Consider the following 25356-nt stretch of genomic DNA (forward strand, 5'->3'; position numbering starts at 1 on the left):
TAAATATTATATTTTTTACTTTTTTCGAGAAAATAAAGTTAATTTTTATACAAAATATTCGAATATTGCAAATAATTTAATAAAATACAAAAATGCATGACTTTGCCGCCTACACCGGTATATAATTTTGAATTAAAAAAAAAATTACACGTAATATTAAGAGGAAAAGAATAGGATTTTCTCTTTATTGAAATAACGATGACGATTATTAATATTATCATTATTGTTACTATTACTGTTGTAAGTGTTACTAATATTAATTTAAGAGTTGTTAATTATTATTGATTTCAATGCATTCAATATAAATGCTATCAAATGATAATAATAAGAGTTTTTTATTAATATTAGTAATAAAGGAAGCTACATTAATAGTATTTTTCACTTTTTTAATAGTTTTTAGTAGGAAAAAAAAAGTTACAATTAGATTTCCTTCTACTTGAATATTACTGTTGTTTTACTTAGAGTTTCTCAGCTGCAACTTTCTTCATACCATTGAATGATTCAGCTAAAATATCTTCAAGTTCTCCATAAAATTCTTTGTAAAGGCCAAATAAAGCGGATTGTTGTCTATAAGCAGTATTAAGGTCATAGTATTCTGAACTTAATCTTGAAAGTTCGTCTCTAAGTTTAGTAAGTTCTGCAGATTTATTCTCAATATCTTGTTTTTCTTTAATAGCTTTATGCTTAGAAGGAATATAATTAGATTTTATAGCTTGATCTAGTTGTGAAATCCTCTTGTTTGCATCTTCTAGATCTCTTCTGATACTGGTAATAATATTTGTTGAAATTGATTCAAAATCTGAACAAGTTGAACTTTTTGAAATAATTGAAAGAGTATCTAAAGATGCATTACTTGGACTTCTATGAGGAAGACTTTGTTTACAGAGTTTAGCTCTATTAAATCCACAACTTTCAAGCTGAGAAGTTGCAGGATTACAATTTGCTGAATTGATTATTTCTACCATTCTTTTAACAAATCCTTTATTACTTAAGGAATTAAAATCTGTATTACATTTTGGACTGTTTAAAGATGAAAGATTACATGGTATTTCTGGTTTTCCAAGACTGAAATGGCATGCTGGGAGATCAACAACTGATGTATTTCCTGAATATTCTGCTCTATAGTCAAGTATATCACTATATTCAAGTTCCTTCTTTTCAAATAAATTACAGTCTTTTGGATTTGGTGCAACTTTACAAGGTGAATTAAACAGTGAACCAAAATCAGTCACTGGATTGTAATAACTAGATTTTGTTGATCCTTGAATTGAATTCTTTTCTGAAGGGGTATTGAATATATCATCTTCAATTAAAAGCTCTTCTTTTGGTAGTTCAAAACTCTTTTTAGATGTAATCTTAACGTTACTAGAACTCTTTTTACCAAATGATAACATTGACCCTAATTTTGAAAAGAAACCTGATGATTTTGATCCTTTTCTAAGTGATGAAGATCTTCTACTTAAAGAATTTACATCATTCAATTGATCTTCACTTTCTTCAAGAATATGTGGGAGCTCATTAAGATAATTAAAAGATCTACTGGAATTTATTGAAAATTGTTTATTTAGTGAATTAATTCTGCTTAAATTAATAGAAGATCCTGATTCACTTCTTTGTATAGATTTTGACCTGATAGAAAGTTGTTTTGCTAGATCATCTTCATCTTTTGGTAGATATGGCTTTTTCTCAGATTCTGGATTCATTGAAACAAGAACTGGTGGATTTGAAACTCCTTTTCTCCAATCATCAGAAGTACATGATGGTATACCTGCAAAACAATCAGGGAATAAATCTTCAGAGTATGAATGTTGTTTTCTAGGTAAACAAATACTAACAACATCAATAGAATCGGTGTTAACAGCTTTAAATAAGCGAATTACTTCGGATTTTGATACATCTAAACATCTTGTTGGTAAAAAGCAGACTCCTCTTTGTGGTTTAGTTGTTCTAACTTCTTCCATTAAAGTTAAAGAATCTTCTTCATTATCAAATTTAAAGACTCTGAAATTTCCATCACCTTTACCAAAAACAGTTAATAATTTAAAGTTATCATCAAAATTTGGATATAAAGTACTTGACATTATATCTAATTGTATATCAATAATTGGTGATTCTATATTACGTATATCCCAAAGTTTTACTGATCTAGATCCTGCTTTAGTAAATCCTGTGGTTACAAATTTATTTTGTATAGTACCAAAGCCACCCATCCAAGTACATTTACCAATACGGGTACCTTCATGTGCTAAGAAATTTAATGCTGTCGTTTGTTCTCTAGGATCTACAATTCTAACTAATCTATCTTTATTAGTAGTAGCTAAGATATTACCAAAATAGTTCCATTTAATATCATAGCAAAGATTCTTGTTTTCTTGATAAGAGAAGATTTTTAAAGATCTTTCAAGATCCCAAATAGCTATTTCTCCATCGCTAGATGTTGAAGATAAGATATTATTAGCATTTCTATTAAACTCAATCAAAGTTACTCTCTTTTCATGGCCATGTAAACTTGCTATAGGTGAAGCTATTTTTTCAATAAATTCTCCTCTTTTTATATTTTGAGAATCATTCATATCACTTTCCAAAACATCAAAGAATTCTCCATTATTTGGTAATTTCCATGTTTTGATACTTCTATCATCAGAACTGGTTGCCAAAAAGTTATTATAAAATGGAGAGAATTTCATATCGGTGATTCCTGCTGAGTGACCAGAAACCATCATTATTGGAGGTTTTCTAATACCTATTGAATCCATTGATATAATGCTTGCAGACCCTCCTCCTCCATCATTTGCAAAAGCTATGAACTTGGATGAACATGTTAATCCTGGTCCTTCATTTAGTCTAGTACCTATTCTTAGATCAGTATAGTTTTCCTTGAGTATTTTACTTGACAGGGTTTTGAAGCTATTAACTCCTGATTGCATTCTAAGTGTCATCTTTAATAGAATTTTGTTTTATTTAACGCTTCTTATTAAGAATTTCTATTATTAGCAATTTATTTGCTTTACTCATTCATTTCTATGTGTATGTTTATTTATATATATTATATATATTATATATTATATATAAATATATATATATATATATATATATATATATATATAATATGTATATGTATTAGTTTTTAATGCTTTCACTGAATATATTTATCAATAAACACTCTTTTCTTTGATACAATTGACTCACTACTTTTCTTACCTTTCAATGTTCTTATTTTTCTCTTTTAAAATCTTAAGTATTATTATTATTTTTTTTTTTTGCCTTTACCCTTTTTTCTTGTATGATCACTCCCTGACACCTGGTATCTTATGATCATGCACTTCCCGCCAAAATGCGTATGCATGCAGAAAATCTGGCGCCAATACTGTACAAATTAATAATAAAATTATTATTAAAAATGTTTAATTTAATTAATCAAATCAAATCATTTTAAAATTAAGAAAAAACAAAAAAAAAGAAAATATAAAAATTTTCTTTATTATGCTTTGCTCCATTTTTCCTGTTTGAATCACAAATCTTTTTTTTTCAAAGAAAGTAAATTATTCATATAATTTTGTAGATAAAGCGCGCAAAACATGAGAGTAGTTTACATATAAAATGTAGGAAAGATGAATACTTGATGTTGAGTGGAAAAGAAGGGAGGATGGTAAAAAAAAAAAGTTGTAGAATAAAAAGCTTAAGTAAGTGATTATTTCTCCTTTTTTTTTAGAAAAAAAAAGAAATAACTATTTGAATTAATTATAGTTAGTTTCAATAGATAATGATTCATTTAAAGAGTAATCAGAAAGATCATCAATAATATCGTCTAACTCATATAAATACCTTTCTTTTTTATTTTTCCATTTTTCTTTAAGTTCATTTAGAACTAATTTCTTTTTATTATTTATTATATTTCTTTTATCTATTGTAGTATTATTTAAAGAAGAATTCAAAGTTTCTTCTGAAATAGTTGATTCTATACTATTTTCAGCATGTAATGTTTCTTCTGATTTAGTTAAAGTTTCTTCCAATTGTTCATTTCCTGCTTTAACATGCATTTCCATCCTTGTATATTGTAATAATCCACATGTTCTACATCTGCAAATACTAGTATCTAAAAATTTACAAATATTAAAGTTGAAAATTTTAATCTAGCTTAGAAAGTTCTTGGAATTAATCTCATTTCAAGACTTTCCCGCCATTTCTAAATTACTCTTACCTTTTGGTACTATGGTATATGCAATACATCTAGGACATAATACTTTTATGCATTGAAAGGCTTTACCAAAATATGGATATCCAACAAAATTAATGCATTGACAGAAATAACATTTAATAAAAATACCCACTAATTATTTATATATAGTTATAGGTTTTATAATAATTCTTATTTTTTTTTTTTTAACTTACTAACATATTCATTCTTAGTATTACATTCAGAGCAAACCACTACATTAACCATGGTTTCCCCTCCATTTGTTTTATTTTTTTCATAGAATACTCCTATTTTAATTAATTTATTCTTCTCTAAAAACTCTAATCTCTCTTTTATTTGTTTTAATTTCCTTTTTTTTCTTTCCTTTAATTTTTTTTATTTTTAATTTTATATTATATCCATAAATTATTATCTTTATTGCAAATTCAGATTTTCCCGCCATTTGTGAGGTATCTAAAATTTGCATTTCCACGCTTTGGCGCCAATATGAGGGGAAAATTATGGGTAACTGATTAAAAGAAATTGAATTGGAATTAAATTGGAGGAAAAAAAAGGAAAAAAAAAAAAAAGCAAAATTAAGAGAAGAAGAATTAGAAAGTTAAAGTTTGGAATTTGAGATCCATTTAAGGAGTAAATATTGAAGGAGGAAAATATAAACAAAAATAAATAAATAAAAATCCAACTATAAATTGATTCATATGTATAAAAAATAAGTGATCAATCACTTTAATTTTGGATTATAGTATTAATAATGTTTGGGAAACCAAATAGTAAAGGAGTGGGGGGTAACAAATTAGTTATTGGTGCTAATGTGAGAAATAACAAAGATTTAGATATTCCAATATCTTTTGGAAGATCTTCTAAGGACTATATAATAGAAAAAAAGAAAGAAAAAGAAAAGAGGATTTATGAAAGAATTAAAGGAAATAAAATGAAAATTATATCTTATTATGTATTACAATACAATTCATATAAACTTAAAAAAAGAGAATTTTGTAATGATTTGATTCATTTAATATCACAAAATCATAAAGACATAAACAAATTGATTCAAATCTTTAGATTCACTCTAAAAATTAGTTCTAATGGTATTGAACAAGATATTGAAAGATTTAATATGATTATTGAGAATATTCATACAAATTTTGAGAAAGTTTCTATTGAAATATCATTCAGTAATCTTTTATTTCTCTTTAGAAATTGTCTAATATTAATATTTCTTAATGATCAAAATAAAATTCATAATATTAATAAAAATTTGGTAAAAAATCTTGCTGATCAAATATTTTACTCATTTTTTTCAAGATCTAATTTTCAAGATCAAAAGGTACCGAATATGCAAATTAATAAGAAAAATTTTATTAACATGATTTTTAATTTTTTAATGATTGATTTATTTTTTATTAGATATTTTGAATTAAAAATCTTAAATAAAGAACTTGAAAATGAAATTATTATTGATATATTTAATGAAGTTTTTCAACTTTGTATATCCAAATTATCCAGCAAAGATAAATTGAATTTTTATTATATGGGTAAAGATTTAATAGATTTTCCTAAAAGTGATCACTTTCTATTAGAAAAATCTAAAAAATTGAGTAAATACAATAATTCTCAAATGGAAATATTTTTTAAAAATAGATATTTTTGGATTATATCTTGTTTATTTACTATTTTATTTAAAACTAACAATATTATTACAAAAGTTAAAACTCAAGAATTATTTCAAACTTATTTAGAACTTTTGGATTTGGATTCTTTTCAAAATTGGATCATGAATGAAAATCAATATTCTATTAGAGTTATTAAAAGTCCATTTCAACAAATTCCTCCAAATTCACCCTTTTCTTTACTATTACTAAATTATTCTTTCTTTAATTATATTCAAGTTAATAAGAATTATTGTAAATTATCCAAAGTTATCAAACTTAATGAATTAAAGAAAATGAAAGAAACTGATCAAAAAGAATTTGTAAATACTATTGAAAATAATCTTTTGTCTATTTACTATATAATCAGTTCTTGGAATTTCTCACCAGATACTTTAATTACTATAGACGAGACAATTTCTAACAAGAATTATACTAATAGAGATGAAATTATTCAAATGATTAGTTTTTTATTTCAAATAATTATACAAAATAATAATACACAAATCAATTCAGATCAATCAAAATTTATCAAAGAAAAATTAAAGATTATGTATTTGATTCGTTTATATACTTTATTTTTAGATTTTCAAGGGAAATTCTTACTATTAAGTACTTATATAAAAAATACAGATATTATTAAAGATCAAAATATATTTTTTGGAATAAATAATCAACAATTAAATGAAAATCAACAATTATTCTCAAAAAATACAATTAATCAAATAATTCAACCCATTTTAAATTTGGCCTTGGATTGTGCATGCAGAGACGAGACAAGTTTAAAACATGCAATTAATATAATAAATTTGATGAATGATATTTATTTTCCATTAAATCAGGTACCAAATATAATATTTGAAAATATATATTTTTATAATAATATATTTACTAAAAATAAGGTAACTTATTTACATAATGCATTGGATTTATGTATTGATAAATCTGATCATATTAGTAACGATAATTATAATCGTGATCATCATCAATTCATGACAAAAAGAAATCAAAGGAGGAATAGAATTAATATTTTCCATGATGATGATGATGATGATGATAATAATAATAATAGTAATAATAATATTTGTATTTTAAAAAAGATGAGATTTTTCTTCTTAATTAGTGATGATAATAATGATGATGAAGATAAATTGCAAGTATTTCATAAAAGTCAAGATCATGAATTCTTGGAGAAAATTTATTATAATAATTATTCAAATGATTACCATAATTTTCAACATTTTTGTGATATTATGTCAAAATCTAAACTAAAAGTATTTCATGAATTACAAAACTTGGTACTTAATTATCTTTCTTTTGATACATGTTGGGTACTTGTATTATTTTTATCCATACATAATAGAATAATATTCAATAATAATGGAAATATGAATTCTTTCTTAATTGATATAATTGAAGGAAAAGATAATATGAATATTGATAATAATGATTATTATAGTAATAATAATCATATTGGAAGACTTTTAACACTTTTTGGTATTTCATTAAACCATCAACTCCAATTTTTAGATGATTATGAAATTAAGAAAAGCTTAGAAATCATATTATTAAAAAATTCAAGCTCAAATTCAAATAATTCTGATTTTAATAATGATAAACAAATAATAAGTTCCAAATTGATTCCATTTTTTAATTCCAATGAAATAATGATAATTGATAATAAAATTATATCAGGAATGAATGGATCTGAAATTTTGGATAATATTCTGGAAGATTTAAGTAAACATAAAAATTTAACCATGTTAATTAATTATGAAAATATTCAATGTATTAATAAATCCCAAAAAAATCTGTTAATAAATCCATTTTTATTAATAAACAATAGAAATCAATTAAACTATATTTCTTTATTTATTAATAATTTAACCTTCACAATCTTGAAAATGATGATGTTTGAAATAAAAGATAAAAATACTGGAAATGAATTAAATATGATATATAGAAGTCAAAATAGTAATAGTATTAGTATCAATAATAATAATAATCATCATCATCATCATCATCATCTTGGAAAATTGATAAATATCTCGATTTTTGGAGAATTGACAAGAAGACTTTATCAGAATTATTTAAAATTAAACCATTTCCAAATGAAATTAGATGATCCAATAATAAAAATCCCTTGGACAATTTCTGAAGCTTCCAATTTACTTAAACCTAAAGATGTATTGATTAAACAAGCTTTACATATTGAATCACTTGGATCTTTTCCTTCAAATAATCTTGGTGAATATGGATTTAGACTTAATGATGAAGATAGAAATTTGAATAATTTTGAAGAATATGATGATCTTTATGAAGATGATGATGATGATAATGATAATATAAGTGGTTTGACCAATAATATTAATTATAATGATAGCAATATTAATAATAATTATAATTTTAATATTGATAATGAAAAAAGATTAGCCAGATTGGATTTATTAAGAGTATTTGATTCGACTTTAAAATATGTTTCAAATAAATCAAAATTTGAATTATTAAGACGAGTATTAAGAGAAATGCCACATTTAATAGGATTTGAGGATAGACTTCATTTCTATTATCATTATATAGCAGAATTAAGATTTAATCATTATCAACCAGAATTATTTCATGAAATTCCAAGCTTTGAAATTAGAAGAACCCATATAATAAAAGATGGATTAAATAATATTGGAAGATTGGATCCAAATAGATTAAGAGTAGCTTTTAGAATAATATTTTTGGATGAACAAGGAGATATAGAACCAGGTATTGATGGTGGAGGACTTTTAAAAGATTTTATTACTAGTATTTCCAAAGAGCTTTGTTCAGAAAGTTTTGGTCTCTTTAAATCTTGTAAAGATAATACAATAATACCCAGAGAATATGATAGTTTAATAGAAATATCCAATAAGTTTAAAGACTTATTAATTGATGAACCACTAAGTTTAAAGAAATCCAATAATATTTTATATTTATTTGAATTTTTGGGAAAAATTGTAGGTAAAGCAATTTATGAAAAGATATTATTGGAAATAGAATTCAATCCAGTATTTTTAAATTCAGTTTTTGAACAAAATAATGATTTTACTGATTTATTAAATCTTGATGAAGAATTATATAAGAGTTTAAATTATATAAAAAGCTTAGAAAATTACCAAGAAGTGAAGAATCTTTGTTTAACTTTTTCGTTAACTTTAGATTTGGGATCTTTAACAGACGTTGGTAATAATAATAAACATCTTGAGATTGATTTAATTCCAAATGGAAGAAATATTCCAGTAAATAATGAAAATAAAATTGTATATATAAAATTATTAACACATTATAAGTTAATAACAAGTATTAAACTTCAAGCTGAAGCTTTTCTTAGAGGTCTTAGTACAGTAATTCCAAATGAATCTTTAAGATTATTTTCACCATATGAATTACAATCATTAATTTCTGGAGTATATCAAAAATTGGATGTTAATAATCTTAGATTAAATACTTGTTATACTGGTTATACAGAAACTTCTCAACAAATTATATGGCTTTGGGATATTTTAGAGAATGAATTTTCAACGGAAGAACAAGGAGAGTTTTTGTTATTTGTAACTTCTTCCAGAAAAGCTCCTTTGCTTGGATTTCAACATCTTAATCCAAAGTTTGGTATACAAATTGTTCCAGATAATACAAGATTACCAAGTGCTTCAACATGCTTTAATTTATTAAAATTACCATCTTATAATTCAAAAGAAATCCTTAAATTGAAATTAAGACAAGCAATTTTCAATTCTAAAGGATTTGATTTAAGTTAAAACTTTATTTATAATAATAATGTTATAATTATTATTTTTCTAAAGCTTTCTTAATTTCATCATATAATATTAGTACAAGTGCTCCACCTGTTCCTCTTAGTACATTTGATAATGAACCTTTAAATAATGCTCCAACTCCTTCTTTTCTAATAATCTTTTTCAAACAATCATAAGCTCCAGTATATAAAACATCTTTCCCTTTCTTACCAGCCATCATCATCATTCTTCTACGAATAGTATCAAATGGATAACATATTATACCAGCACTAGTTGTAACAGTTTGTGCAATTATCCATTTATAAAGCATATTTTCTTGTTTCTGATTCTTAAAAAACATTTCTTTTGTTGTGTCATATAATCCAAAATAAGCTGCTCTATATACAAAAATTCCTTGTATTGATACAAAAAATCCTTGATATAAAGATCTAATACCACTTTGTTTTGAAATCTTCATAATGCAATCAAACATTCCCTTAAATTCTTTACTTCCATTCTTACCAATATCAGTAGCTAATCTTGTTCTTGCAAAATCTAATGGATAAACTATTCCAGAAGATGCAGCACCAGCCAAACCACCTGATAACATATTAACACCAAAAAATTTCCAGAAATCTGATTCTTTATTATAACGTGGCATCATATCTCTTATCATATCTTTAAATGCAAATCCAAATGCTTGTGTTGGAAAATATCTTATTACATTAGTTGTATTTCCTCTCCATAAACTTAATATTCCCTGTTCTTTTGATACTCTTCTTAAACAATCAAATATTCCAGCATATCTAGGAATTAAACCTTTAATAATATCTGGATTTGTATCTTGAGTTTGTAGAAGAAGTTTAACTCTTTCTATTGGTGCAACAGCTGTCTTACTAATTGTGGCAGAAATTCCACCTACAATAAAATCTGTAAGGAAATTATTTTTTTTCTTTTTATTTTGTTTTTCTTCTTTTTTATTTTCCATTTTTAAAAAAATGTTCAGATGATAATTATTTAATTTCAATTTTCTTTAAAAGTTTTATTATATTAATTTCAATATTACCATATCACACCTTAATATTTCTCAAAAGAATTAATGTTTATATGTTAAATATTATAAACACATGTACCAATAAATGTTTATAAATTTAAATACATAAGTGCATTAACAGATATTGAATATTTGTATTTATTTGATTATTCTTATTTTTGTTATTTCTTCCTTTGAATTTGCATTGATTTAATTTTAAAGTCAAATTTAGAAATTTTTGGCGGGAATTCAACCGTTTTTTTTTTTAAATTATTAATTGTCAATTATTTTCAATGAATTTATAAATTAAATATAAATATTTAATTAGTGCAATATATTTCTTGTGCTGGAATAAGTTCATAATTAGCTCTATATTTTAAATATGCATTTTGACGATGACTATTCCATGTTGTTGGAGCTTCTTGTATATTATCGGAAATTATTGTTTGATTATTAGAATTATTTATTCCTGTATTATTTGAATTAATAATATTAGAAAATGCAATTCTTTGTGCAATTAATGGTAAAATTTCATTGAGAGTTTCAATGAGTGGTATAAAATAGTCTAAAGTTAGTAAATATGTTCCATTACTTAATCTTTTAGAATCAAAATTATCAAAATCAAATGATTCATAAGCCATTTGCATTGTTCTCCAGCCTGGAATGGTGTACTTACCATCAAACCATCCAAATGGACCCATTTTGTTTTGTTCAGTAATATACCATCTTTGATCATATTTATATGTAACATTTGGTGCAATACAATGATTCATAACTTTAGTAATATTTGAAACTCCTTTATCATAATTTTTATCTAAATATGTGCTTTTTGGTATTAATAACCTTTTATTCATTAATTTTTGTGCGTGTAAATACTGTTGCTGGTTTTGCATGTTTTTCATTGATACAGATTTTGTAGTCTTGACTGTTTTCACTGGTGATTTTGTTGTTACTATTGTCACTCTTTTTGTAGTGGTAGTAGTTATTATTATAGGTTTTTTGGTTGTTGTTACTGTAGGTTTTCTAGTTGTAGTAGTAACTATTGGTTTTCTAGTTGTGGTAGTAGCTGTAGGTTTCTTAGTTGTGGTAGTTGCAACTATGGGTTTCTTAGTTGTGGTAGTTGCAACTGTGGGTTTCTTAGTTGTGGTAGTAGCTGTAGGTTTTCTAGTTGTGGTAGTAGCTGTAGGCTTCTTAGTTGTGTTTGTCGTTCCAATGGGTTTCTTGGTAGTAGTTGTGTTAGTTGTCATTGTGGTTTTCTTAGTTGTGGTTGTAGTTCCAATGGGTTTCTTGGTAGTAGCTGTATAAGTTGCCACTGTGGGTTTCTTAGTTGTGGTTGTCGTTCCAATAGGTTTCTTGGTAGTAGTTGTATTAGTTGCCACTGTGGGTTTCTTAGTTGTGGTTGTCGTTCCAATAGGTTTCTTGGTAGTAGTTGTATTACTTGTCACTGTGGGCTTCTTAGTTGTGGTTGCCGTTCCTATGGGTTTCTTGGTAGTAGTTGTGTTAGTTCCCACTGGCTTTCTTGTTGTTGTTGTTGTTGTTGTAACCGTAGGTTTCTTAGTAGTTGTAAAAGTTGTAGTATTTAATGGTTTTGTTTCTTTATTTATTTTATCAATAGAACTTTCTTTTTCATTCAATGTTTCATCTCTATCTTTTTTAGTTAAAGATTCCAAAAAACTATTTAACCCATCCATAATTGTTGAATCACCAGAATTTGTATCTTTATTTGATTCTTCCTGTTGCATTTCTTCCTGCTCAAGTTCTAATTCGCTACTCTCTGAATCTTCAGTATTTGTTTCCTCATTACTGGTATCTGAATTGGTAACATCTGCAGAAGAAGAAGAAGAAGAAGAAGAAGTAGAAGTAGAAGTAGAAGTAGTAGTAGTAGTCATCTTCGTCGTTGTCGTCGTTGTTGATTGATTTTTTGAAGATATTGGCCTTTTTGTATTTGTAACACTTATTTGATTTGAAATATGAACCTTTTTTTCATTGTTACTCGACATTTTGTCAATATTGTTACTTTTCGAGCTTTCAAATTGATTGTCTATTGTATTGCTACTTACAACTAAAGGCTCTTTATCTCCAATATATCTAACGATTGTATCGTTAAAGTTAATTGGTTGGTAGTAAAGATGATCGTTAATTATTGGATTTTTAGCATTAAACCATTTAATTCCCATATTTGTATTAAAAAAAACAATTCCTGCAATTGGGTAACTCATTATCAATGGTATTACATATTTTTGAGTAATACTATTACTATGAGTAACTACAACAATCTTTCTTGTTTCAAATTTTAAACAATTATTTACAAGCCAAAATAAAAATGATGAACTTGAAATTGTTTCAGACTTATTTCCAATTTTCGAATTAGTTAATTTTCCAGATTTTCCATAACCTGGTGGTGATACTGCTGCTACAGTAAAACCATTCTTATAAGCTTCATCTAATACTTTTGATTTTAACCAAGTATCCGCTATTAATTTTCCAATAAACAAAACTAAACCTTTTTCTTCACTCTGATCTTGCTTCATTAATACTATTTCAATATCTAATTCTGATGAACAAGATAAAATTTGAGTTTTTGTAGTTATTAATGATTTTGTATTTTTTGTTATACTATTAGATGTTTGTACTTTATCATTATTTTCATAAATATTACTTTCAATAAATATATTATTTGTATCATATGATGAAAATACTAAAATAATCATTAGTTAAATTAAAAAAAAAAAAATTTTCAATTAATTTTAATATTAAATTAAACTTACCTAAAGATTGATAATAAAAATAACTAAAAATTGCTGGTACAAATATAAAAATTAATGTCAATATACCATTCAATTGTCTTAACTTTTTTCCTCTATGCGATTTTGGTTTTATACATGTTTTACCAATTATCCAAGAAATGCCCCATGATATGATTGGAAAACCAAAAAATCCCATAAAAAATAATACTACTTGTATTCTATCTCGCTTATATTTTGTTCTCAGTAATGATTTAGATGTTTTTCTTTGAATTATTTCCAGTATTGTTGTATTACTGTCCGTTAAATGATAATAATCATTTTTATCTCCAATATCAAAGTTCTCAAGTTTTTTATCTTCCTTATTATGCTCTATATTTAATTTTAAATTTTCAATATTATTTTTTCTATTTTCAGTGACCATTTATTATTATTATTATTATTATTTTCCTTCAAGTTTTTTTAATTATTAACTTAATTTTTCTTCTTCAATTAAAAAAAAAAACAAGAATAAAAGAAAATCTTTTTTAGTTACTTAAAATATTAATGTTATTGTATTTGTTGTCCACATAAAAAATGCATTCGTAATTTTACTTGCAATTTTGCATGCATGTAAAAAATGACGTAATTAGTTATTTAATAAAAGAAATTTTTGAGTGTGCCGGACCCTCCCGCCAATTCCACTACCAAGTAATAAATCAAATAATAAGAAATTATAACAAATAATTAAAAAAAAAAAGAAAAATGAAAAGAAAGAAAAGATAGAATGACCCAAGAAATATATATTTAAAAAATAAAATCAAAATTTTCAAAAATTAGCTACATTTTGTATAAATGGATGTGAGAAAGCTTCAAAAATATTAGGCCTATTTGCAGGATCATAAGTCAAAAGCCAGTTAATATATGATTTGCACTCTGAAGAAACATGATTTTCAAATATTGCACCCTTTTCAGCCTCTAAAGGTATCAATGAAAACGCTTCAGCAATAGAATTACTTCTTAAACCAAATGGCCTTCTTAAATGAAGAATCTCAAAAAATATACAACCAATTGCCCAAATATCAACTTTGTGAGAAACTATTCTTGGATTATCTAAAGAATCTCCTGGCCTTAATAGAATTTCTGGTGGCTGATACCAAACAGTACCACCTCCAATTCTCTCAATAATAATATTCCCAGATTCCTGATCAGATTGCTTACTAAGTCCAAAATCAGCAATTTTACAACATCCTCTATGGAGAATAATATTTCCAGGCTTTAAATCATAATGAATTATTGGATTCCTATTTGGAGTTATTCTATCACCATTTTTATCCAAGTTATTTAAATAAAGAATACCTTCAAGAATTTGTCTTATCCAAATAATTGCTAATTCTTCAGGAACATTACCATTTGTTTTTATAAATGTATCTAAATCTGGACCATCACACAGTTCCATAATTGTTACAAGCCTATCATTATCTACTTCAAAACAGTGAAGCATATTGACAATATTTGGATGTTTAAGATCTCTATGTAGCTTAATCTCATTACTTACTCTTTCTACGCAAACCATTCTTTCATGTTCTGTCATATCAGGAGTAAGTTCATGAATTTTTGCAGCTGAAATACTCCAGGTATTCATATTTAATACTTCCCAAACCTCGGCAAATCCCCCTTTTCCTATCATATTCAATAGAGTATATGCTTGAGAATCAGATAAAGTACTCAAACTGTTGTATCTTGAATTTTGTTGATGTCTAAATAGCCTGGATTTTTTAACATATAGACTTCTTTCAATATCCAAGTTCATTCCTGATAATTCTAGTTTTTTTGTAAAATCTAATATATAATCTTGTCTTTTATTTAATATAGAATAAGCAGTATTCTCTAAATTAGAATCCTGTTTCTTCCCAATCATTTCAATTCCATTCAAAATTTGATATGGAGTCTGATTTAGGTATCCTTGTAGACGATTCTTTAAATTCATTAAATTCTGAAAGTTCAACCCATCTCTATAAATTTCATCATCAATATATCCTAGATTAATATGCGAAGTATAATGATTATTCTCAGCCATGTTGTTATTATTATCATCATTATTATTATTGTTATTCTTATTATTACTATCATTATTATTATCTGGATTAGTCGAGGCTAGTGTATTATAATGAACAATTTCACTTGAAGATATCTGGCTTTCTTCAATTTCTGATTTTTGTAACTCCTTCAAAGTATAACACGAATTATTCATGGAGTTTATACTACTTCTTTTACTTAAAGCCATACTTCCGCTGATTATTGATCCTTTAATATAACTATTTGCATCAAATTCTTTGTTTTCACTCGAATGTTGGGCTCTTTCAGTTATTATATCTTGTGATATTCTATTGGAATTATCACTTTTTTCTTGTTCTTTTAAAATGATTTGCCTCTTTTTTTTCAATATATTGGCATTTGCAGCAGGAGCAAGACCTACTTGAGATTCTTGCCAAAATAATTGATTTCTATTTAACTCTCTTTCAATCTTCTTAAGCTGAATTACTGATGTTTTAAAGCTATTCTTAATCAGAGCAAGCTTTCTTGTGAGATTTTGCTCATTGTCCTTTAGATTCTCTTTCATCAAAGTAATCTCATTACATTTCTCCATAATTTCTTCTATACTCTTATTATTTCTTTCCATACAATCATAATCAACACAAGCTGAAATATTTTCCTTAATTTTAATAAGTTTTTCTTTCAATTTTACAATATTATCCAATATTCTATGCCTATTTTCAGTATTATTAGATAAAGGTATCGCAAAATTTTGATCTCCTATTGACTGTTTTTCTTCATCAAGATGAATAAAAATTCCTCTTTTTTGTTGTATTCCATTATTGGAAGGGGAATGTAATCTCCCATAAAATGATTTATATCTACTCAAATACTTTGTTGCGAGAACTTGCTCATGCGCAGAAATTCTATCAATTCGATCTGAACTCAGGTCTAAATTACTTTCATTTCTATTTTCTAAATTCATTTTATTCTAAGCTCAAACCATCATCCAAATTTAAGAATCACTATTTACATTACATATTATTTAATTAATTGCAAATTAATAACTTAATTTAACCAATTTTACTAAAATTTCAAATACTACCAATTTTTACCAATATTTCTTAAATTTCTAGTACTTATATATTTTACATACATACCGGCATTCTGACAGTGTGGGGAAATGCTAAAACACCGGTACTAACATTTGCAGAAATTTGGCGCCAAACACACACGTAATTATTAGTAATAAAGAATTAAAAAATATATAGAAAACAGATTTACTTTTAATGAACTATAAGCAAATAAAACTAAGGCATTTATAGATATTAGGCCAAGTTCAGTAATGCCTTATGGCATTCTTAGGTCGAAATTAACTGAAAAGTTGGTAGATATTTGAAAGTTTGGAAATAACTAAGTTAGGAATTATAACACCAGTATAATGAAGAGAAGTAAAAGCTACAGGGACAATGGTCGAAAAAAGTTTGAGAGGAAGACCACTGAAAGAAAGAAAGGTAGGTTTGAGTTAGGTGGCTCTTCCAATATTGATAAAAAGTTTGGAATCAATTTTCAAAAAATTGGAGTAAATCATAGGGAAATTGGTTATTTATACAATGTTCAAGTATCATCAGAATTAATATCTGAATCTGGAACAGCATTTGATGGAATGGAAATTGGAACTCTAGAATCTTCATCAGAACTTATTGAATCTTATAAAGAACGTTCATGTCTTAATTTATATTTTATTAATAAACAAGGAATGACATTTAAAAGTCCATTCTTCTTTAGACCATATTTTTACTTGGAAGCACAAAAAGCTGTTGATATCCATTGGATATTAACCAATCTTGAACATAAATATAGAGATACTACTATAGAATTTACTAATATAATGAAAGAGGATTTAACTCTTGATAATCACTTAATTGGTGAAAAAAGAGAGGTTATTAAAGCTTCTTTTGATAATGTTAAGGAACTTGTTTCTATTAGAAATGAAATTCTTGATCATATCAAGAGAAATAAGCTTGAAAAAAAAAAGAATGAAAGTTTAAGTGCTTATTACGATCAGGATCAACAAAACAACTATGAAAATAAAACTCTTGATGTATTGGATTCTATTTCAGAAATTTACGAATATGATGTTCAATATGAAGCACGAGTTATGATTGATAACTCCATTTCTATTGGAATGTGGTATGATTCTGTACGTTGGACTCATGAACTTTTGGAATTAAAATGTTTAGATCATGATACTTCTGCTCCTGATTTAAGAAGTTTAGCTTGGGATATTGAAACTACTAAAGATCCTTTAAAGTTCCCTAATGTAGAGAAAGACCAAATTATGATGATTTCTTGTATGTTTGAAGGTCAAGGATACCTAATTACTAATAGAGAAATTGTTTCTGCTGATATATATGATTTTGAATACTCTCCTAAAAAGGAGTATGAATCATTCTTCAAATGTATTAATTATCCTGATGAAAAAGAACTTATTTGGGGATTTATTAAACTTATTCAGACTTTAAGACCTCATATCATTGCTTCTTATAATGGAGATAATTTTGATTTTCCTTTTCTATATGAAAGAGCTAAAAAATATGATATCGATGTTTCCAAAGAATGGGGAATACGAATGGAAATTGATCATTCCTCTGGAGGAGGATTACAATCTTCTAATAAAACTATCTTTTCTGGAACTAATATTATTCATTTAGATTGTTTTAGATGGGTAGAAAGAGATTCATATCTTCCTTGTGGTTCTAGAGGTTTAAAAAGTGTTACTAAAGCAAAGTTAAGATATAATCCTGTTGAACTTGATCCTGAATTAATGGTTCCTTATGCAAAAACAAATCCTCAAGGTCTTGCAGAATATTCTGTTTCAGATGCAGTTGCTACTTATTTTCTTTATAAGACTTATGTTCACAGATTTATATTTGCTTTAGCTACTATAATTCCTTTATCTGGAGAAGATCTTCTTAGAAAAGGGTCTGGTACTCTTTGTGAACATTTATTAATGAAAGAAGCTTTTACTAAGAATATTTTATTTCCAAACAAAAAAGTTCAAGAAACTATGGAATTTTATCAAAATAGACCCATCTTAAATAGTACTTATGTTGGAGGTACTGTAGAATCTTTATGTAGTGGAGTATTTAGAGCTGATATTCCTGAAAAATTCTGTTTAAATACCGATACCCTTAAACATTTAATTAAAATATTAGATACTACTTTGAATTTTGGTATTAAAGATTCTGGTACTACAATTGATAATATTGAAAATTATGAACAAGTCAGAAATGAAATTCTTGAAAAATTGCAAAGTTTATTAGAATCTCCCAGAATTAAAATTGAGCCTTTAATATATCATCTTGATGTTGCTGCTATGTATCCTAATATTATTCTAACTAATAGATTACAACCAACAGCAGTAATAGAAGAGACAACTTGTATGAAATGTCCATTCAATTCTGAGTCAAAACTTTGCCAAAGAAGGATGAATTGGAGATGGAAAGGAGATGTTTTTCCAATTTCCAAAGGAGAGATGGAGAGAATGATTAATCATATCCAAATTGAGACTTTTGAAAATGTTAAGAATGAAATAGGAGCAGTTAACAAGAAAAAGAAATTTGAAGATCATGAAAGTGATTCAGAAAATGATGATAAGATGGAATTTACTGGAGAAAATGTTAATATTAATAATAAAGAAAAGATTAAATGGTCATCTTTAACTCCTAGACAACAATCCGAGATTTTAATACAAAGAATGAAAGCTTATTGTAATAAGATATATAGAAAACAAACTGAGAATATTGAAGAGACAAGATCTTCAATAGTTTGTCAAAGAGAAAATCCTTTTTATATAGATACAGTTAGACGTTTTAGAGATAGAAGATATGTTTATAAAGGTAAGAAAAAAGAAGCAGAAGAAAAGTTAAAGAGAGCTGAATTATTAGGAGATTTATTAGCAGTACAGGAAGCACAGAATGAAGAGCTTTTATATGAATCTTTACAATTAGCTCATAAATGTATTTTAAATTCTTTTTATGGCTATGTTATGAGAAAAGGGAGTAGATGGTTTTCTATGGAAATGGCTGCTATTGTTACATGGGTAGGTGGTAATGTGATTAGAGAAGCAAGATCTTTAATGGAAGGTATCGGTAGACCTTTAGAATTAGATACCGATGGGATTTGGGCAATACTTCCAAAAGGATTTCCAGAGGAAATCACTTTTAGATTAAAGGATGGTGGTAAGAAGAAGATTCATTATATTTGTACTTTGTTAAATCAACAAGTTCACAAAAGTTGGACAAATGATCAATATTTGGAATATGATGCAGATCTTGGGAAATATAATATTAAAGTAGAGAATTCAATATATTTTGAAGTGGATGGTCCATATAAATGTTTCTTTATTCCAGCTTCTGATAAACAGAATAAGCTTTTAAAGAAGAGATATGCAGTTTTTGATTTTGAAAATAGGCTTAAAGAACTTAAAGGGTTTGAATTAAAGAGAAGAGGAGAGCTTCAATTGATAAAAATTCTTCAGGAGGAGTTATTTCCAGCATTTTTAAAAGGTAATTCAAAGAAAGAAGCATATGATCATGTAGCTGCAATATCAAAGAAATGGTTAAGTTTGATAGATACTAAAGGAAGAGGTATTTTAGATGATGAACAATTATTCTTTTTGATTTCAGAGTCAAAGAATATGTCAAAGAGTGTACAACAGATGGGGAATGCTAAGTCAATGTCAATTACAACAGCAAAGAGACTTTTTGAATTTCTTCAGAATCCTTCATATATTCAGGATAAGAATATTGTTTGTAAGTTTATTGTTTCAGAGTTCCCTAAAGGAGAAGATAAAAGTCAAAGAGCAGTTCCTCTTTCTATTTTTTCAACACCTTTAGAGACAAGAGTTTCATGGCTTTCTAAATGGCTGAGAATAAGTAAATCTGGTGGAAGGAGAGAAAAGGATGAGTTGGTGGAGCACAGGAGGAAAGCAGATGTAGATATAACGAGTGGCAGTGGTGGTGGCAGTGGTATTCTTAATAAAGAGAATGAGAATAACAAATGGAATGTTCGTAACATTCTGGACTGGGAGTACTATAAGAACAGGCTTACAAACACTATTTTAAAGATAGTTATAATTCCTGCAATTAACCAGGGGGTTCCAAATCCTCTTCCAGAATTAGAGGTACCGAGTTGGGTAAGATACCATTCAGAGATAGTTGGTACAAATCAACAAAAGATTTCAGAGTACTTTAATGTTGTTAAGAAGGAGGAGAAAAAGAAGAGCAGTTTCTCTGAACTTCCTAATTATAATTCTATTATTCAAGGCCGAAGTCAAGATCATGGTCAAACTCAAGATCAGGGTCAAACTCAAGATCAGGGCCAAATTCAAGATCAGGGTGTAATTCAAGACCAGGGCCAAAATCGAAATCAAAACTTAACTTTAGGTCAAGGCCAAATTCAAGATCAGGGTCAAACTCAAGATCAGGGTCAAACTCAAGATCATGGCCAAATTCAAGATCATAGCCAAATTCAAGATCATGGCCAAACTCAAGATCAGGGTCAAACTCAAGATCAGGGTCAAATTCAAGATCAGGGTCAAATTCAAGATCATGGCCAAACTCAGGCTTGTAAAATTGTAGAAACCAGAAATAACAACAGTATTTCAAAATTGAATGGAAAACTGACAAAAAAAGAGAGGATTGAATTATTCAAGGAAAAAGGATTTAAATCCTGGTTAGAGTACCATAAGAAATTTTGGTTGGAGAATTTTCATGCATTTAATGAAAAACAGTCAGAACTTGAAAAGAAGCTAAAAAATATTGATATAGAAAAACTTGAATATTTTGGAAAAGGTAATACTGCAAAAGGTATCGAATTTTTATCTGAATATATTTTCTTAACGAAAGGAAGATTTCATATTTTAGATATATATCCTCTTAGTATCCAACAAAGGAATATTAAAAGAAATTATGATGAAGATCTACTGGGATTTTATAATGTTGTTATGTACTCTGAAGAAACAGGAGATTGTTTTACTGTTACATTTGAGTTCCTTAGACGTTTTTATATTGCTACAAATGTTCAAATTCAAATTATGGATAATGATGATGATGGTGAATTTATTACAAAATCTATAGCTACAGGGAAAGAGTTACCTAGAGGGGTACCGTATAATCATTTAACAGAAGTAATAATTTCAGAGAGAAGATTTCAGAAATCAAAATCAACATTGATTTGTGATAATAATACTGTTGGTATTTATGAGACAAATTTACCACTTGAATTTTCTATTTTAGAAAAATTTGGGAATATCATAGAAAGTAATACTCCTAATGTTGAGAAATTACTTCTTAAGAATGGAGCAATTACTGATAAATTTTGGAATTCTGCTGGTGGATTAAAAGAGAAGAATTTGAATTATGGAGATATAATACATTGGTTATTTCTTTCAATATGTACTTTTGAAGAAAGAAAATGTTTCTCTTTAACAGATTTAAGTAAGAAAAGAATTTACTTCTTTCTTGGATTAGGACCAACTATTTCTAATAATATTCTTAAATCTGAGCTTCATAGACAAATTCAACAAGATCAAAGATTGGAAAAGATTACTGAAATTCATGTTAATTATTTTAAGACAACAAAAGATTGTTTAGAAGAATTGGATCGACTTTTGAAAGATTTAATCCAAGAATTTCCAAAAGAACCTATAGTTCTTTTAATACAATCAATGGTTAGATTAGAAGAACTTAAAACACATAATAGTGAATTAAATCTTTATAAAACTATATTAAGAGAATATATTTCTGAAATGGAACATAATAAGAAAGTTATTGAAACTAAAATAGTAACATTATGGGAAGAAATAATAGATTTTGATTCAAGTAATTCAATATTTAGTAGATTTGATTGGCATAAAGATTCGATTAGATATTCATTAAAAGCTTTAAAAGAAGCAATTAATAAACTTCAGCTATCATTAGAACTTTCTAAAGCTTTAAGACTTCCAGTATTATATTTACTTCAATTTAAAAAAAACTTAACAAACTTTTTATATGATATAATATATTCCAGAGAACTTCATTCTATGGGATTATTAAGCTGGGGATCTTTAAGATCCACTCCAGATCTTGGGAATCCTAAGTTAATCCAACTTTCAAAAAGTGATTGGGATCTTAGAAGACTTGGATATTTAATGCCAACAAAAGATCTTAATAACTCTAAAGGAGGAAGAGTAGGTGGAGGACATAGTAATTGTAATACTAATAGCTTAGATGAATTGGATGTATTGGAAGTAGTAAGACCAGGAATCTATAGAAACTATGGGGTTCAATTGGATTTCAAGCAATGGCTAATAATTGAATCTGTAAGAAATTGTAGGTTACTCTCTGATAAGTACAACTTGGATGACTTTGAACAAGGAGAGAAACGTATTCTTGGAGCTGATTGTAAGAAAAAGAATTCTGAAAAAGATGATAAGAATAAAGATGTTTTGATCTATAATCTAGGTAGTAGAAAGCATTTGAGTAATCCAAATAATAAACAAGGCTTATTGATTTCTCAGCCTTTATATAACCATTCATCATTATCCACAAGCTCAGCTTTTCTATGTTTAGAGAAAACTATCAATAGAATGAGATCAGTAATTGAAAACCATGAAAAAGTGGAGTCTATCTTTAGAATATACAATGCTCAAAAAACTTGTGAGAATGAACAATTTGATCAAATGAATGACAATATTCTTGGTAAAGAAGAAGAGAAAGGGGGGAGAGAAGATAGGAAAAGGAGGAGAGAAGAAGAGGAGAAAGGGGAGGAAGAGGAAGGGGAGGAAGAGGAGGGGGAGGAAGAGGAAGAAGAAGAAGAAACTTCAAGCTTACTTTTTGAGTTTATGGTAACTCTCCAGGAAAGATTCTACTCTTGGTTATCTTCTTCCAACTCTCTCTTGTATGACCCAGCTTTAATAGAGATGACAAAAGATTATGCTCATTGGTATTTTAAATCTCTTGAATCTGATATGAGAGAAATGGGAATCCAAGTAGTATATGGAAATATTAGAAAAATGATCTTAACATTTAATTTGGATGAATTGAAGAATAATAGTATTAGGAATAATAGTGATCTCCAAAATCAGTTTTCTAAACTTATGCAAATATTAAATAACAGAGAACTATATTCTGGTATTTCTTTAGATCCTACTGTAGAGTATAAGGCTATGATTCAAATTGACAGAACAAATTATATTAGAAGAACCTTGGGAGGAGGAGGATCTGGAAGTTTGGAAGATCCATATGAAATGAATCTAAGTTTATTGAACTACTTTCCAATAAATTCTAGAAAATACATTGTTGGCGAGATTTCTAACTTTTTGATGGAGCCTCTTAGAGAATTGAGAAACTACTTCAAGAAGAATTCCAATTTATCTCTTAAGGAATCTTTGCAAATATTGGGAGACATAGTTTTGGAACAATTTGGACCTTTTAGTGAGAATTTTCAAAACTTTTTGCAGGCTATTTCCAATCCAAATACATATATTGTAAGTAAATATGGAATTCAACAGTTTGATGATCCACTAAATGATATTGGATGGAATGATGATATAATAGGGGAAGGAGAGGAAGTGAAGGAAAAGAGGAAGATTATTGAAGAGGAGGAAGAGGAGGAGGAGGAAGAAGAAGAAGAAGAAGGAAAAAGAAGGAAGAAAAAGAATGCAAACTCAATATTAGAAGAAAACGACGATACCCTATTACTAAAGAGGAATCTAGAAAATCTAGACATTAATAATAATAGAGATGATATTCCTTTTGCTATATACCCAAATTCAATAAAGAAAAAAGGAAATAGCCATTCATTAAGGATTGAAGCTTCAACAAAAAGAATGGAAGAAAAAGGAATAAGAAAAAGAAGAAATTTCAAAGACTTATTTGAATTCCCTCCATGTATTGGAAAAGCTTATAATGGAAATAAACCCTCATTAAGCTTGGAATTAATAAAATTATTTATTTATATTTGGGGATTGGATAAATCCTTTTCAATAGATGAATCTAAACAGAAACAATATGAACAAATAATTTTTATGGTTTGCCAAGCTGTGGATATTTCAGAGTTTAATCCAATAGTTACAGAGAAATGGACTAGTCCTTTAATTCCTTATATAATCAAAGACTTTTCTTGTCCAAATTGTTTTGAAATAGAAGATTTTGACTTTACTGGGAATGCAATACAAGATGAAGATGATCTTGGATTATCAAGTAATAATTACAATAATATAATTAGACCAAGGTTTACTTGGTATTGTAGTCATTGTAACTTTTCTATTGATAATGAAATTTTAGAAGAAAAGCTACTTCTTGAATTCTTTGAAAGATTGGAAGTTATTCAATCACAAGATATTCTCTGTTCAAGATGTAACTCCGTTCAAATAGGTTACATGCAAAAGCATTGCGATGAATGTATGGGAGAATTAACAACAAGACTTGGAAATCATAAAACTTTCCATAATTTCTTTACTCTATTCAACTCGGTTGCTCAATATTATTCTGATCTAAATAATGAAGAAGATGAAAATCCACAATTCCAAGGCCTTATTGAATTTAAAAATATGTATGATAATATTTTATACATTTAAATTATGAATTTCATAGATAACTAGTTAAAAAAAAAGAAATAGAACGGAATTATTTGTTATATATAACTTACTATAATCTAAATCTATCCTTAAACTACCTATTCTGACTTTGTTTTCAATTCGAAGATAAAAACAAATATATAAAAAAACAATTTAATGCATGTGGGTTTGGCGGGCCATTGCGTGTATGAACCTGCATGTAGTGGCGGTAACATCTTTGCCTAACATTTTCTTTCTCCCATATGATAATAGTAACAATAATAATAATAATAATAATAATATTGATAATATAATTCTCTTTATCTACTTAGTGTTAGTCTTGTC

The 25356-nt window shown here is 27.0% G+C and overlaps 7 protein-coding genes across 7 annotated transcripts; 2 read left to right on the forward strand and 5 right to left on the reverse strand.

Annotated features, from left to right (window-relative positions):
- Nucleotides 1–458: 458 nt before the first annotated feature.
- On the reverse strand, nucleotides 459–2957 carry cgd8_1180 (coronin like WD40 repeat protein; the record flags this gene model as incomplete). Its single annotated transcript, XM_627025.1, has 1 exon — nucleotides 459–2957. A coding segment is annotated over one exon (2499 nt), but the record flags the coding sequence as incomplete, so codon positions are not given.
- A 780-nt stretch (nucleotides 2958–3737) lies between these two features.
- Nucleotides 3738–4046, reverse strand: cgd8_1190 (hypothetical protein; the record flags this gene model as incomplete). Its single annotated transcript, XM_627026.1, has 1 exon — nucleotides 3738–4046. The coding sequence occupies one exon, from the start codon at nucleotides 4044–4046 to the stop codon at nucleotides 3738–3740; it is 309 nt and encodes a 102-aa protein (XP_627026.1).
- Nucleotides 4047–4949: 903 nt separating this feature from the next.
- cgd8_1200 (E3A like HECT domain containing ubiquitin protein ligase) lies at nucleotides 4950–9635 on the forward strand (the record flags this gene model as incomplete). Its single annotated transcript, XM_627027.1, has 1 exon — nucleotides 4950–9635. One exon carries the CDS (start codon nucleotides 4950–4952, stop codon nucleotides 9633–9635), a length of 4686 nt encoding a protein of 1561 aa, XP_627027.1.
- A 31-nt stretch (nucleotides 9636–9666) lies between these two features.
- On the reverse strand, nucleotides 9667–10644 carry cgd8_1210 (mitochondrial ADP/ATP-transporter, integral membrane protein with 4 transmembrane domains; the record flags this gene model as incomplete). Its single annotated transcript, XM_627028.1, has 1 exon — nucleotides 9667–10644. A coding segment is annotated over one exon (978 nt), but the record flags the coding sequence as incomplete, so codon positions are not given.
- Nucleotides 10645–10964: 320 nt separating this feature from the next.
- cgd8_1220 (uncharacterized protein with threonine repeats) lies at nucleotides 10965–13355 on the reverse strand (the record flags this gene model as incomplete). Its single annotated transcript, XM_627029.1, has 1 exon — nucleotides 10965–13355. One exon carries the CDS (start codon nucleotides 13353–13355, stop codon nucleotides 10965–10967), a length of 2391 nt encoding a protein of 796 aa, XP_627029.1.
- An 841-nt stretch (nucleotides 13356–14196) lies between these two features.
- cgd8_1230 (proteine kinase) lies at nucleotides 14197–16389 on the reverse strand (the record flags this gene model as incomplete). The annotated part of the gene is made up of 1 exon (XM_627030.1): nucleotides 14197–16389. The coding sequence occupies one exon, from the start codon at nucleotides 16387–16389 to the stop codon at nucleotides 14197–14199; it is 2193 nt and encodes a 730-aa protein (XP_627030.1).
- A 456-nt stretch (nucleotides 16390–16845) lies between these two features.
- Nucleotides 16846–25032, forward strand: cgd8_1240 (DNA polymerase epsilon catalytic subunit; the record flags this gene model as incomplete). Its single annotated transcript, XM_627031.1, has 1 exon — nucleotides 16846–25032. The coding sequence occupies one exon, from the start codon at nucleotides 16846–16848 to the stop codon at nucleotides 25030–25032; it is 8187 nt and encodes a 2728-aa protein (XP_627031.1).
- Nucleotides 25033–25356: the final 324 nt, after the last annotated feature.

Source organism: Cryptosporidium parvum, chromosome 8 (genome assembly GCF_000165345.1).
Source record: "Cryptosporidium parvum Iowa II chromosome 8, whole genome shotgun sequence".
In the NCBI taxonomy this organism is placed as follows: Eukaryota; Apicomplexa; class Conoidasida; order Eucoccidiorida; family Cryptosporidiidae; genus Cryptosporidium; species Cryptosporidium parvum.